The sequence below is a fragment of the Eptatretus burgeri genome, chromosome 12 (genome assembly GCF_056783735.1).
Source record: "Eptatretus burgeri isolate ZD-2024b chromosome 12, Ebu_testis_v1, whole genome shotgun sequence".
In the NCBI taxonomy this organism is placed as follows: Eukaryota; Metazoa; Chordata; class Myxini; order Myxiniformes; family Myxinidae; genus Eptatretus; species Eptatretus burgeri.
Window position 1 is genome coordinate 2,919,328 of NC_140972.1, and position 15,867 is coordinate 2,935,194.

General features: G+C 46.2%; 2 protein-coding genes across 6 annotated transcripts in view; both read left to right on the plus strand.

Moving 5' to 3' along the window:
• LOC147014994 (TBC1 domain family member 9-like) overlaps positions 1-15,867 on the plus strand; it is a 226,819-nt gene that overhangs the window by 175,336 nt on the left and 35,616 nt on the right. The window lies entirely within an intron of this gene.
• LOC147014997 (uncharacterized) lies at positions 1,644-5,457 on the plus strand. Its single transcript, XM_085849174.1, has 3 exons — positions 1,644-1,865; positions 2,792-4,825; positions 5,428-5,457. Exons 1-3 carry the CDS (start codon positions 1,644-1,646, stop codon positions 5,455-5,457), a joined length of 2,286 nt encoding a protein of 761 aa, XP_085705300.1.

A 15,867-nucleotide genomic window follows, 5' to 3' on the forward strand; every position in this document is an offset into this window, starting at 1 on the left:
GAGAGTGACAAAATAATTGCACTTTTTCATTTCGGGATTGAAATGTATCGCTATTGGAGAGGTTACAAAATGTTGAATTAATACAGTGCAAAATTGTTTTGTATTCATTGCGATCAAAGCTTGGTGGAAAAGCTGAAGGATTGGTGGGCCTTGAGCAGTTTGTCATAAATATAGAAATTTAATAGTTCAGAATTGAGCAACAAATCTTGCTTCCATATCACTCGGCTGATGAGCTGCCCTCACCCCACCCTCACTGAAGATAATTAGAGGTGCGGGAGGAGCTCCATTTTACGTGAACTTGATTTTCAATGCTTGTGACTTCACTGGCCTCTTATTAGAACACTGGACTGGCGTCAAAATCTTCCTGAATGCAGAAGCATTATGCATTTGCATCATAAGCTTATGTGAACAGATCTAATGCCGGGCGTATTGCCATCGATGTGGCGACCGTATTGCTGGTAAAAACACAGCTGGCCAATTAATGACCAGTGGGGAGGCAGGGTGTTGGGGGGGGGGGGGTCGACCTCCCCTCCCTGATCGGCCGTAGTTGGGACAACAGCCCATGCTTTGTGGTCGACGTTAAATGCCTCAAAGCTCCTTGGCATGAGTCCAGAAATGGTAACAATGAAATGTCTTGCTGCACCTGCATCCCCCTAACCGAACTGAAATGATGTACAGTGAGGAGAGCTCCGCAAGTGTTTCGACCCGAGAACCTGATGCATCATCAGTAGCTTGTTGTGCGAGTGGGTATTGAACGAGAGCACCAGATGATCCCGACCTCCTTACTGTTCGGTCTATTTTTGGTTTCCAGCACCAATGATGTTCAGTCTCACAAACTGTTCATCGTGGGCTGATTGCAGCTCGTAAAGGACAGGGTTCTCACTTCTCTGTGGATGAACATTTAGTTCAAATTTGCACAGAAAAAGTAAGTCTTGGCCTGTTTTGCTTTCCCATCCGAGCACGTCGTGCACGGATATACTGGGATGTCGCTTTTTTTAATCATTGTGTCTCTCAGTTTTTAATTTGTGTGAAAGTACACCACCGTCTCGTCATGTCCTCGTCTTGCATGCTAATGCACAATTGCAAGCTCCTCCATGAGCCTGAGTCACTCGAAAATAAAAACACAACATGTGAAACGGTTGAAAAGTTACGTTGCTTATTAATAGCCAGGGACACAAAGTGATTGTTTTGAACCAATTTCATGTTATCGCTTTTGGCACCCAGGAATGCCGATAACCTTTACGAGCATCGGAAACTCACTCTGACAAAAACCTGAGTTCCTCCAGCTCCACCGACCTGTCTTGATATAAATTGTTTTTGTCACATTTATCCGTTCCCATTTTGGTGAATCGAATGGCTTTTCGTTGTCGTCGGCAGCGTACGACGATGCAATGTACGCATTGGGCTGAAGCCAGGAATCCCAGACATTCGATAAAGAGAGGAAAGGCATCCCAGGAAATCCCCTGTGCATCGGCGTACAAACGTTTATTCTCCGCACGTACAAATCTTCATTTGCTGCTGAAACAAGGCACCGTGGTGTTGATCAGAATGCACGCAGTGATTCGGTGGTGCGGTGCGCTTTTAATTAACATCCAGTGTGCTCGGCGGCGGTAACCCGCTTTGCTGCTCCTTGGTCGTGAGAAATGGTCTCTGGCTCGAGCAGGCCCGACGGTGAGCGTACCGTGGGAACGAACACCCTCCGCATTACCACCATCGTTTGCATGCACGGCTCGCGGCGCGTTGCTCAAGCGGGCATTTACAATGGACGTGTATCATGCTTTATGGAGGCACCTTTGCTGAGCAGTTCAACAATTACTACAGGTAGCACAGTGGAGAGACACTTTGAAGTTTTAGTTTTGGGAAAGGCAATCGGTCAACTGCTACTTGAAAATGGGTGATTGAAGTTGTTTGCAGCCCCGTTAAATGCTCTCCACTGAAGCCGCCAGAAGAGGGATGGATGTCACGGTTTGACTTTTCCTACCTGGAACCACATTTGTGGACCAAAGCGAAGGGACATCCCCCCTCCACCCACCCTTTTACATATATTTTTATTTGTACTTCTTCCATATACGGATAATGCTTTCCGTACATTTGAGTGTAATTATTAAATTATAATTACGAGGGACAAATCGCCTTCTTCGACGGAGAATCCAGTTGTACTGCTTGGAGCGTCAGTTCTTCACTAAATATTCACTCGTGTCGCTTATTCTGCGATTATCACCAAATGCAAGAGATTTCACCACTATCGTATTGCGTAAATATTTAGGAATCTTTAGCTAATTATTGACAACGACCGGTGGAAAAACAAACAAACAAACAAACAAACAAACAAACAACACTTGAATCACTGCCAGACGTAAATCCTGTATTGCGAACAAGAAATGCATTTGTTTGATTTTGTTTGTAAATTGATTTACGAAGCAATTTGCTTTTGACACAAATAATGCGATTACACAGGCAGAGGGAATTTCTCATTACTTTGAAGATGCTTGACAAGGTAAACCACCATTTTGGCACCAAATGTTCACGTTCATTTACCACGACTCATCTACATTGATTTTTCTGACGCAAAGCTTTCATTGGTTTGAGAAATACTTGATTAGCCCGAGACACAACGTACGTCATGCAACGTGTGGTAATAACGCTTAAAAACAAAGGCCAGATCAGAAATTGTGTGTTCATGAAATTTCATTTGTAAACACGTTATTTTCTACAGAATGATCCACGTCGGAGAACGTGCGTCTCTCAGTCTGACTGCACTCGATTGTTGATCTCTCACCTTTTATTGCAGGTGTGTCGTGTGCTTCACCCTTCTCCCATAACTACGCACCTCCACCTCAAATTCCCTCTTCCTTCATCTCAACCTCACATTTCCCTCTTCCTTCACCTCCACCTCAAATTCCCTCTTCCTTCATCTCAACCTCACATTTCCCTCTTCCTTCACCTCCACCTCAAATTCCCTCTTCCTTCATCTCAACCTCACATTTCCCTCTTCCTTCACCTCCACCTCAAATTCCCTCTTCCTTCATCTCAACCTCACATTTCCCTCTTCCTTCACCTCCACCTCAAATTCCCTCTTCCTTCATCTCAACCTCACATTTCCCTCTTCCTTCACCTCCACCTCAAATTCCCTCTTCCTTCATCTCAACCTCACATTTCCCTCTTCCTTCATCTCAACCTCACATTTCCCTCTTCCTTCACCTCCACCTCAAATTCCCTCTTCCTTCATCTCAACCTCACATTTCCCTCTTCCTTCACCTCCACCTCAAATTCCCTCTTCCTTCATCTCAACCTCACATTTCCCTCTTCCTTCATCTCAACCTCACATTTCCCTCTTCCTTCACCTCCACCTCAAATTCCCTCTTCCTTCATCTCAACCTCACATTTCTCTCTTCCTTCACCTCCACCTCACATTCCCCTCTTCCTTCACCTCCACCTCACATTCCCCTCTTTCTTCACCTCCATCCTCACATTCCCCTCTTTCTTCACCTCCATCCTCACATTCCCCTCTTTCTTCACCTCCATCCTCACATTCTCTCTTCCTTCACCTCCACCTCACATTTCCCACTTCCTTCACCTCCACCTCAAATTCCCTCTTCCTTCATCTCCACCTCACATTTCCCTCTTCCTTCACCTCCATCCTCCCATTTCCCTCTTCCTTCATCTCAACCTCACATTTCCCTCTTCCTTCACCTCCATCCTCACATTTCCCTCTTCCTTCATCTCAACCTCACATTTCCCTCTTCCTTCACCTCCACCTCACATTCCCCTCTTTCTTCACCTCCATCCTCACATTCCCCTCTTCCTTCACCTCCACCTCACATTCCCCTCTATCTTCACCTCCATCCTCACATTCCCCTCTTCCTTCACCTCCACCTCACATTCCCCTCTTTCTTCACCTCCATCCTCACATTCCCCTCTTCCTTCACCTCCACCTCACATTTCCCACTTCCTTCACCTCCACCTCAAATTCCCTCTTCCTTCATCTCAACCTCACATTTCCCTCTTCCTTCACCTCCATCCTCACATTTCCCTCTTCCTTCACCTCAACCTCACATTTCCCTCTTCCTTCACCTCAACCTCACATTTCCCTCTTCCTTCACCTCCATCCTCACATTTCCCTCTTCCTTCACCTCAACCTCACATTTTCTCTTCCTTCACCTCCATCGCACATTCCCCTCTTCCTTCACCTCCACCTCATTCTCCTCTTCCTTCACCTCAACCTCACATTCTCCTCTTCCTTCACCTCAACCTCACATTCCCCTCTTCCTTCACCTCCTCTCACATTTCCCTGTTCCTTCACCTCCACCTCACATTCCCCTCTACCTTCACCTTAATCTCACATTTTCTCTTCCTTCACCTCCACCTCACATTCCCCTCTTCCTTCACCTCCACCTCACATTCCCCTCTTCCTTCACCTCCACCTCACATTCCCCTCTTCCTTCACCTCCACCTCACATTCCCCTCTTCCTTCACCTCAACCTCACAATCCCCTCTTCCTTCACCTAAACCTCACATTTCCCTCTTCCTTCACCTCAACGTCACATTCCCCTCTTCCCTCACCTCCACCTCACATTCTCCTCTTCCTTTACCTCAACCTCACATTTTTCTCTTCCTTCACTTCAACTTCACATTTCCCTCTTCCTTCACTTCAACCTCACATTCCCCTCTTCCTTCACCTCCACCTCACATTCCCCTCTTCCTTCATCTCCATCCTCACATTTCCCTCTTCCTTCATCTCAACCTCACATTTCCCTCTTTCTTCACCTCCATCCTCACATTCCCCTCTTCCTACACCTCCCTCCTCACATTCCCTTCTTCCTTCGTCTCAACCTCACATTCCCCTCTTCCTTCACCTCCACCTCACATTCCCCTCTTCCTTCATCTCCATCCTCACATTTCCCTCTTCCTTCATCTCAACCTCACATTTCCCTCTTCCTTCATCTCCATCCTCACATTCTCCTCTTCCTTCACCTCCATCCTCACATTTCCCTCTTCCTTCACCTCCATCCTCACATTCTCCTCTTCCTTCATCTCAACCTCACATTTCCCTCTTCTTTCATCTCCATCCTCACATTTCCCTCTTCCTTCACCTCCATCCTCACATTCCCCTCTTCCTTCATCTCCATCCTCACATTCCCCACTTCCTTCACCTCCACCTCACATTCCCCTCTTCCTTCAACTCAACCTCACATTCCCCTCTTCCTTCACCTCCAACCTCACATTCTCCTCTTCCTTTATCTCAACGTCACATTTCCCTCTTTCTTAACCTCCATCCTCACATTCCCCTCTTCCTCCCTCCATTATATTCCGTGATCCTGACTGCACTGCAATCCCACCCCCTCCAACTCCTCAATTTTGTTGTTCCATCTCTCTTCAGGCTTGGAAAATGTCCTCAGTCCCAATTGAAGGCCACTCTGTGGCCAGAATGTGGTCCTGGCTGTGCCTTTGTTCTAAGATAGAAATCACATGCTGGTTGTCATGTGATCTCTGCATAATTGCAACAAATAAATCTACATTATTTAGTGCATGGGTATGTTTGTTAACGATAAATGAACTGTGCTATTGCTTATCGCTGCAATTGACTTTAAAAAGTCCTTAAATCTTACATTGGTGTCAATGATCAACGGCAGTTTGTTTGAAGGCGGACCGTAGAGCGGTGTCACAATCGGTGTAGAACAGCTACAGTGAAGCATCGGGGTGGATCATAACAACTGTGTGGCTGTCTCGGCCAATTGCGCAGGAGATTTACTTATGATCAAACGTACACCGACTGTCGCCAGTGACAGCAGATTCTGATCCTTCTTGCTATTCCCTCAGGAACATTGTCATGAGGTGAGGATTTATCTTGGAAGATGAAAATGACCCCAAGCATCCAGCCCATGTGGTGAAAAACGATTTGTACGATAAAAATGGCCAATGGAACACTCGGAGGCCTTGGCATGTACAAAGCCCTGATATTAACATCAATGAGGCTATCTAGTGTTAATAAAGGAAGAGTTATTTATTATATACGTGTGTGTGTGTGTACATGCATACACACACACACACACACACACACACACACACACACACACACACACACACACACACACACACACACACACACACACACACACACACACACACACACACACACGTATAAAATATATAATATAAAAGAAAATGACCTTGATTGCAATTTTTTTTTGTGAACTGCCATTTTCACTTAATTGGGCCATTGCAACGTCCAATTTACCTGCACACATAGCAAGGGACGTTGGCCCTTTCCCAGAAAGGTCAAGGAATTGAATGCGGTGCAGTGGTTGCTGCTGCCTGAAAATCCTACATGATGATTAAGCAGGCAGAGAGGGCTCGAACGTTTTGTCTGTTTGGACCACGAGGACATGGACAATCGGGGGCAACGGCTTCCACGCGGCGTCCTCTGTCCATTCCATTTCACCATGCTATCTGCAGTTTGTCGTGCTGGTCTTTGTGCGCTCAAATATTAATCATAATATTGAGGCGAATGAAGGTTTTTCGAAGGAAAACAGGTTTTCGTGTGTGTGCATGTGCAAGGCAGTCGTGTGGTTTTGCATTTGCCATTGAGAGTGCAAAGTGGAATAGAAACTCGAGGGTTTGTTTCCGAGATTATTCGAAAAATAAATTATTTTCATCCATTGTCCATATTTTTCTCGCTCCATCTTTCGAGGAGATTTTGTGATGTGCGTCCGAGTGCAATTTCTAATATTCATGTACAAATGCTTAATGTGGTTCACGTGGAAATCTGCATTAGATGCACGTCACTGCTCGGCAACGGGTCGGTATTACCATTTCAGTTCCACACAAAATTGCCTGCTTGTGAAATATGAACCCTCCGCAGTGTGAGCAGAACCGTTTGTGTAATTGCAAAAGTAAAAAGTTATCGGACTGACTTTCCTGTTTTGCAGACGGGCCTCGATCGACAATTCATGTTTTGCCTTGCCCGGAAGGGGATTAAAGCTGTTGGTGTGTGTGTGTGTGTGTGTGTGTGTGTGTGTGTGTGTGTGTGTGTGCGTGCGTGCGTGCGTGCGTGCGTGCGTGCGTGCGTGCGTGCGTGCGCATGCGCGCGCGCATCCGTCCAACCATGTCTATATTGTCAAGGGCCTGGGGTTACCACGAGATAGCTCCTCAGACCTTCACCCGACCTTTGGTCCTTCAGCCGCCCGCCACAGATAACTCTGCGGTCCTACGGGTTGCTAAGCACCCATGGCCGCCGCATAGAACTGCCGAAGCCGAGCAGGGTTTCGCTCCTTGATGACACGTTGTCTTACCGTTTGCACGGCAACCCTAATTGGGGGTCACACCCTCAACAGCCACTCATCTTGTTATTATGTCTGGCTGAGCGAACCGTGGATGGCTTTTGGCAAATCGTGGAGCCAATCGGTGAGGAAACACTTCCCATCTCACTTAACTTGTACATGATGTCGGACCAATGGAGGAAAGGACAGAATCGAGCATGTTGGAAACGTTTAACAATTTAACAAGCACATTTATTCAACAAGCACAAGGTTTGTTCAATCAGCAATGGCAGGTATTTATGATAGCAATCATGAGCATGTATTTATAATGCATGGATATCAATCACAAGGAAAAGGCAAAGAGAACAGTAATTATTCTTCGCTTACAGAGTCCACTCACACAGTATTAACCTCGTCTATACACAGGACATGGCGCGCCATCGATCATTCCAGAGAATCGTAGAGAAGAATGGAGTAGATGGAGTGCAGGGTATGTAAGCTTGTGCTCCTGCCTCACCTTACACCTGCTTCACCTCACCTCCTGTCTCATCATGTTTGTAAGGAGCAGCATCGGTACTGCTCCTGCCTCACCTGACAGATTTGTGTACGCTCGTGCTGCATGCCGACTCACGCGGCTCTTGCTGCATACAGACTCGTGCAGGATGCAAGCTCCTCCTTAATGGCTCTCGTGGTCCGAACAGGACTCGTGGTAATGTGAGCATAGTGACTGTGATGTGAGCACAGCCTTAGCCAAATGACTCGTGGAAGGAGAGCATGATGGACGAGATTGAGATGAATCAAAATTCCCAGCACATGAGACCAATCGAGACCTCCCGGCAAATGAGACGAGTTCGAGACCTCCCGGCAAATGAGACGAGTCGAGACCTCCCGGCAAATGAGACGAGTCGAGACCTCCCGGCAAATGAGACGAGTCGAGACCTCCCGGCAAATGAGACGAGTCGAGACCTCCCGGCAAATGAGACGAGTCGAGACCTCCCGGCAAATGAGACAAGTCGAGAACAAAGTAGAGATGCAAGAGTCCAGATCTCCTTGGAAAGGCGTCTCGAATGTCTGCCGATCTCCGTGGAAAGGCTCCCCGGAATCCCTTGAGTGGGAAGAGTTCTCGCCTTTTACCACCAATTTCATCCCCTCGTTTTCACATCCACTGTCCATGGAGGTAAAGACGATCTGTTTTTTACAACCGCTGAGAGAGGGTGAGGAGGTTGTTGTCTCCTTTGAATGCACGATGACGTCAGTTGCATCGATAATGATCCCTTGGCTCCAATGATAGCCTTTATTGTGTTTTAAATGGGAGTTTTGCAGGCGATAAAAGAAAGGTCTGTTTAATTCACGGATAATTTGCACACAATTAAGAATCTTTTGTACCGAGTTCGGGTAATTTGGGTCCATTGTATTGAATTAATCAAACCACTCGGGTAATTTGTGACATGCCTGGTGGGAGGAATGTTTGGATGTGGAATGGAAAGGAGGGAGAGTGGGCTTGAAGGGGTGATGTAAATTGGGGTTTTGAAGCGAAGGGATGAGGGGAAGGGTTTAAAATGGAGGAACGAAAGGGTGGACTCAGTTGAAGCAAGGAAATTTTTCCCATGGGGGTTACGGGTTTGAAAGACAAAGCGTGAGATTCTGAGGAGTTGAGGGATCTGAAAGGCAAAGAGTGAGGGATTGGCGATGGATGGGTAGCTGGAGTGAAAGAAAGATTAAAGATGCATTTTTTAGACTCAAAGTTGGAAAGTCGGGGGAGATTACTCCAGAGATGAACATGATAATTCACAACACATCTCCCTCCCAATATCCCTCAAAACAACGGGTTGGAAATCTATCAAAGTACAAACCAAAGAAATATGTCTGGGGAAAATCCTACATGTCTCGGAATGCACGGGGGGGGGGGGGGGTCTTCTCTGAAACCGCTCAATGAAAAAAAAATAGAAACTTGGCATGTGTCATCACCTCCTCATGGGATATATCGAGTGATAACGATGATGGCGTCGGTGAAGTGGCATTCCAGCCATAATTGGTTGAATTGAAATCCTTGTCCAAAATATCTTAAACTTCACATATCTGATCAATGACTTGATGTGGAGTGAAGAATTGCACTTATGACGTCATGACTATGCCAAGCAACGATGTGACGTTCCAGAGTGCATCGATGATATGGGTATATTGCCCATAACAGCAGTGGGCCATAGTAGTAGCATTTTCAGATAACCATGGTATTTTATTCAGAATGAATGCGCGAGGCGAGACTATGGAGTGCCGTTCTCGTAACCTTCGCCAGAGAAGAGGGAATTGCATTTGGTTCCATTTGTTTGTTTGATTATTACTTGTATTGTGAAAATCGAAGATATTTCAATCGGTCGGTTGCATGTGTTATTGGCTCCCTCTGGAGTGTGAATGAGGCATTCTATGCCGCACTCGAGTCTGTGGTTGTTCAGTGCCCCAGGCGAGAGACTGTTCTTGTCTTGGGGGATTTCATCGCATCAACTGGCACTGATAAGTATGGTTTATGAGACATGTGTTGTCCCCAATGGGTCTGGAACTGTGAAACAGAATAGCACTAAGTTCCTTGACTTTGCAAGAAGTCGTGGTCTTAGGGTGGCTGATTCACAGTTTCAGCACCCACAGGTCATCGCTGGACTTGGTGTTACAATGCTGGTGGTGTGGCAGAGGTTAACCATATGCTCGTTGATGGTCACTGGAGGATGACTCAGAACTGCAGGGTCTACTGGAGTGCTCAGTTCCTCAATACTGACCACCAGCTTGTTGTAGAAACTATGAAATTTCAGCTTAAATCCAGGAGAATGGTACCATCTCAGCCTCGGCTGGATGTTGGCAAGCTCAAGGATGAGAGGGCAGCTGAGGAGTTTGCTAACAGGCTGAGTGGTGATTTGGGGGGTCTGGGTGTTTTGGGGAATCCTGAGGAGTTGTAGAGTGCCTTCAAGACTACCATCCTTGATGTTGCTGGTGGAATGTCTGGGAACCCAATGTCAGGCAAAGAATAATTTTGGCTCCCAAGCGACACTGGATACCATTGACCGGAGTTGCAGGGCCAGGCTTAATGGCAAAGCTGAGCTGTTCAGGGAGTTGAGGCGTAAAACTGTACACGCCCTGAGGCATACAAGGAGGCCGATGTGTGAGGAATCTGTGAGGGGGTAGAGCATCACCTGTGGTCAAGTGATTGTCATCCTGTTTACAGGGGAATTCACACATTGCATTCCACCAAGCCCATTCTTCAGTGTACTGCAATTCGGGCGGAGGATGGTGGCCTCTTGACAGAGGAGTCCGAAGTGAAGGCCCGCCGGGCCGGGTAGTTTGAGCGGCTGTACCAGGCTGATCCACAAGCTGTTGAGTTGGACATCAGGGATGTAATTATCCCTATTGTTTACCCTCCAATCAACTGTGAACCACCTTCGTTTGTGGAAATGCAGGCTGTGGTGAAAGTGGGTGGGTAAAGTGGGTAAAGCTCCTGGGATCTGTGCCATCCATGCTGAACTTCTCAAGGCTGGTGGAAATGCTGCACTCGTGTCATTGCATGCAATTGTCAGTGGTGTGTACTGGCCCCCACACTTTTCAACACTTGTATGGACTTGATTCTGGGATGATGTCAGAGAGATCAAGCTGCGGTGTTTCTTTTGGGAATATCAAGATCACCGGCCTTGATATCGCAGATGATGCAGTCATCTTTGCAGAGACGCTGGGTATCATTTTGGGGGCCCTCGGGGTGCTTAATGAGGAGTCGGAGCCACTGGCATTACTGGTTTCCTGGGTCAAAACTAAGATCCAGGCTTTTATTGACATCTTGGAAGCTTCTATCTTGTCTGTACCTGTTTGTGATGAGGATATTGAGATCACGTAGAGATTCACTTGCCTTGGCAGTGATTTCATGTCTATGCATGTTGTGAGCCAGTGGTCAGTAGACGTCTGGGTCGGGCCTTGGGAGTCATGGATTCACTGGATCATGGGGTGTTGCAATAAAGTCTCAGTTTTGAAGTCCTTTGTGCTTCCATTCTTGCTCTACGGATGTGAGACTTGGACTCTGACCAGGGATCTGAGACGGAAAGTTTAATCTTTCGGTATCAGGTCACTTTGGAGAATCCTTGCCGATCGCTGGTCAGAATTTGTGTCCAACGAACGGTTTCTGGGAGAGATGCAGATGAGATTTGTTATCTGTATAATCTGTGAGCGTCAGCTGTGGCTGTATGGACATGTGGCTCGTTTTCCTGACACTGAACCTGCTCACCAGATTCTCTCAGCGAGGGAGCCTCTTGAGTGGAGGAGGCCAATGGGCCGACCACGTGCCTCATGATTGCAGTAAGTTTGTCAGCATCTCAAGGAGATGGGGATGAGCCAGGCATCTGCCTGGGGGGTGGCGAGACGGAGGCCCCTGAAGTACCGGCGGAAAGTCGTCGCAATGACGCGTTGCTCCCATACCTGACCTGTCCTGTTGAACTTAGTCCGAAACGTGGGCTTCTGGATTGGGTCTCGTTCATCCATGCGTCCGTCCCACCGTCCACAGCCATATCTCGGACCTGTATGGATCGATTTTGTTCAAACTTTGCACAAAGACAATGCATGATAATAAACATATGTACATCATTTTGTGTCACGATTCAATCAAAGATGGCTGACTGTCAGCCATTTTAGTTGTAAAAACCCGATGTTGAATATGTCTCCAACCATTTCTCAGACATGTATTTACCGATCTTGTTCAAACTTCGCACACAGATTTTGAATGATGGCTTACATATGCATGTCATTTTGTTTTTCGATCAGAACCAAGATGGCCAGCTGGCAGCCATTTTGTTACTTAAACGTGTCCCCAACCATTTCTCGGACATATGTGGTCCGATTGTGTTCAAACTTGGCACAAGCACAGCACTTAATGGCATACACGTGTACCTCATTATATGAGGCATGGCGAGGAGGAGTGATGTAAGCAACATTTTTTAAATGATATGATGATGATAGGGGAAGGGTTAAAATAGTGCTATATGGCATTAACTCCAAAATGGCCGATGTGGCCCTTGCATTACTCCTCCTCGCGGCCCCTCATATATATATATATATATATATATATATATATATATATATATATATATATATATATATGTTTTTTTAATGTATATATATATATAGATATATATTGTATATATTGTTGATCAAATATGGCTGAATGGTATACTGCCAGTCGTTTTAGTTGTAAAAACCCGATGTTGAAGAAGTCCTCAACCGTTTCTCGGCCATGCATTTACCGATCATGTTCCATGTTTAGATCACCTGGAACATAGTTCAGTGGAGCTTACGGCATTGTGTGTCATCCATCCACAAACACTTGCAACTTCTTCTTGGAAACTGCACACACGTTTTCAATGAAACTTGACCACAAACTTCATCCCCCTGTGATGTACCAAAGTTTGTTCACGCCATGCAAAAAATTCGGGTCTAAGTGGTTGTACGGGGTGGACCCCCCCCCCCCCCACAAATAGGTGTTTGCTCTCTTCTGAGAAACTAAACACACATTTTTGATGAAACTTCACCACAACCTTCATACCACAACCTTCATCACCCATGATGATATACCAATGTTTGTTCACGGCATTAATATAAAAAAAAAAATCCAAAGGTATTTACTTTCTTCTCCGTTACATATTTTGTGGGTCAGCTATGCCTACCAGTGGTTCTCTGGTTTTCTTATCCAGCCCCTACCATGTGAGTGCCCAGGGGTATTGCCCATACTTTTTTTTCGTACTGACAACAAGAAGCATCTTTCATCAAAATTAAAAACAAATTCTGATTTCTCTTTTCAATTTCACCCCAACCACCTTTTCGTGCAGTTTACAAAAACTGATCAGACAGCATTTTCAACTTTTAACAGCATGGTGCCTCACTGAATTTGGAAACCAACTATTTCTGTGGTCAAAAGGTCAAAGGTCAACTCTAAAATCAATTTTTATTTGAAAAATAATTTTCATCCGATTGACCTGAGCTTTGATAAAGATCGTCAATTTCAATCTTCATAAAATGGGCGCTTTGATGTAACCATGGCAAATTGTGTGTGTGTGTGTGTGTGTGTGTGTGTGTGTGTGTGTGTGTGTGTGTGTGTGTGTGTGTGTGTGTGTGTGTGTGTGTGTTTTGTATTATTATATGCTTGAAAATCGAAGATTTTTCAGTTGTATTGGTTGCTGCACTTTGTTATTGTTTGTTACTTGGCAAAATTTTTTCCCATGTTTGTTACCTGGGGAAAATGAAATTTTGACAAGTATGTTGATCACTTCCGTTTGTTTGTCCGCTCACTTTTATTCACCTGCAGATCACAATTTTAAACTGATCTTCACGAAACTTCACCAAATGGTGCAGTTGGTAGTCTGACAGAATCCTATCTATTTTTGGGGTCAAAGGGTCATCATGTGCCAAAGGTCAACAACTTGTTCATATTTCTAAAATCCTCAATTTTTCATCCGATTGACTTCAAATTTGAATTTCATCCTTCCTCCTCTCCCCACCCCTCCCTTCTCCCTCCTCCTCCATGGCCGTGTCTGCTTTCATAGTCTCCACTCTCCCTCAAAACTTCCCTCGCAAATCAACTGCCTCCTTCTTTCTCAAAAGCTCTCACCACACCTTTCTCCCTCAATTCTTCCCCATCACCCCTCCCTTTCCAATCTCCCCCCTCACGCCCCCTTCTCAAAGCTTCCCCCCTTCACATCCACAAAGCTGCCTCCTTCCCCTACCCCTCTCTCTTCCAGCTCATTCCTCCACCTCCTCCAATCTCCCACTTCCCTTTGCCCACTCTCATATTACTCCCCACTGCTACTCATCCCTTCAACACCTAGCCCTTTGTCCTCCCCATCTGTCCCTCTCCCTGAGGTCTTCTGCAATCTGTCATCAACTGTCAACAGCTTTCACTGCCTCCACCTCTCCTCCCTCCCCTCCCTTGCACCCAAACTTCCTCCCTCCCTCTTCCTCAACAGTATGGATCTCAACACCCAGGGCCTTTGCTCTAACCTGACTGATCTCTCCATACAGTTTGCCACTGACAAAACCAGACATGATCTGCTTAACAGAAACATTCCTCCTTCAAGATGTCTGACTCCTTAGTTTCTCTCTCTGGTTACTTCCTCCTCCGGCATGATAGACCTGAGCATTGTCCTGGTGGCGGAGTTGTTCTTTTTATCAAAAACTCTATTCCTCACTCCTCCATGCCCAAGGAATACCTCTGGCTTCTGCTTCCCCTCTGCTCCAACCTCTTGTTTATCTGTGTGTTGTACCATCCATCCACCAAACGGTGATGACTCCATTTACATCTCACTCTCTGAAAACATGGAGCAACTTTGATCCACTCATCCAAACTTTCTCTTCCTCACATGTGGTGACTTCAGTTGCCATCATGCCAGTTGACTGGGTGTGGGGACCTCTCTCACCTGCCATGGCACTTGAGCAAATGACTTCTGCGACTCGTTGAGACCGACTCAGTCTGTCAACTTCCCGACCTGGATCTCAACCAACGGTACTCTATCTCTTCTGGATTTAGTTTTGACCAATCTCCCAGAAAACGTTGACTGTTCTTCCGATCCAATCAGTTCAGGTGGCCAGATGCTTGTTAAAGTAAACATCTCTCTGGCTGTTATTAGAGAACCACCTCAGCGCTGTCGAGTCTGGCATTTCACTCAGGCTGACTGGCAGGACTTCGAGCAGCCATCAAACTTCTGGCCTGGTCTCCCATTTCTACTCTCACTGACATCAATTTATCCTTAAACTCTCTCTCATGCACAGATTTATCCCCTCTCGTCTTCAGTTGTCCTACCCTTCCTCCCGCCCTTGGTTCAATGAAGCTTGTGGTGAAGCAGTTGTCCTGAAACAACTTGCCTTCGCCTCATGGAAGGGAAATCCAACTGAAGGCAATCTCAGTTCCTTCCACAAAGCTCGGAATAATTGTACGTCTACGCTCAGGAAAGCCAGGAAACAACATCTTTCTCATCTCAAGTCTGAACTCTCAAAACTGTCTCCCTCCTCCAAATCTTAGTGGCATCTAGTTCAATCTGTTTCTGGTGTATGCTCCCCCTCTATCCCCTCCCTTACCTCAAATGGCCACACACTGTACACAAAAAGGCTGAATGCCTCAACTCCGTGTTTGCTTTTAAATTTTGTGTCCCAAACCCATTGCTTTCTGTACCCACCTTTCCCAGTCGCACCCAGCTATCCCTGGACTCTGTGTCCTTTTCCCCTAACAAGGTGGATAGTTTGCTGTCAAACCTCGACTCAGATTCTACAACCGGTCCAGACGGCATCAGCCCACGTGTCCTAAAAACCTGCTCTGCTGCTCTTGCTCACCCTCTGTCTGTTCTATTCACTCTCTCATTTACTCAAGGTCATCTACCTTCTGCTTGGAAATCAGAAAACATTACCGCTCTGCATAAAAAGGTGCAAAAACAGATCGCTGCAACTACAGACAATCAGCCTTCTCCCAATCATCAGCAAGGTTATGGAATCCTTCCTCTTCTCGAATGGCTTGATTTCCAACCATCAATTTCTATTCAGACCAGGTCTCTCTACTCGGGACATACTACTTCTGCTCTCCCAACAATGGATGGAG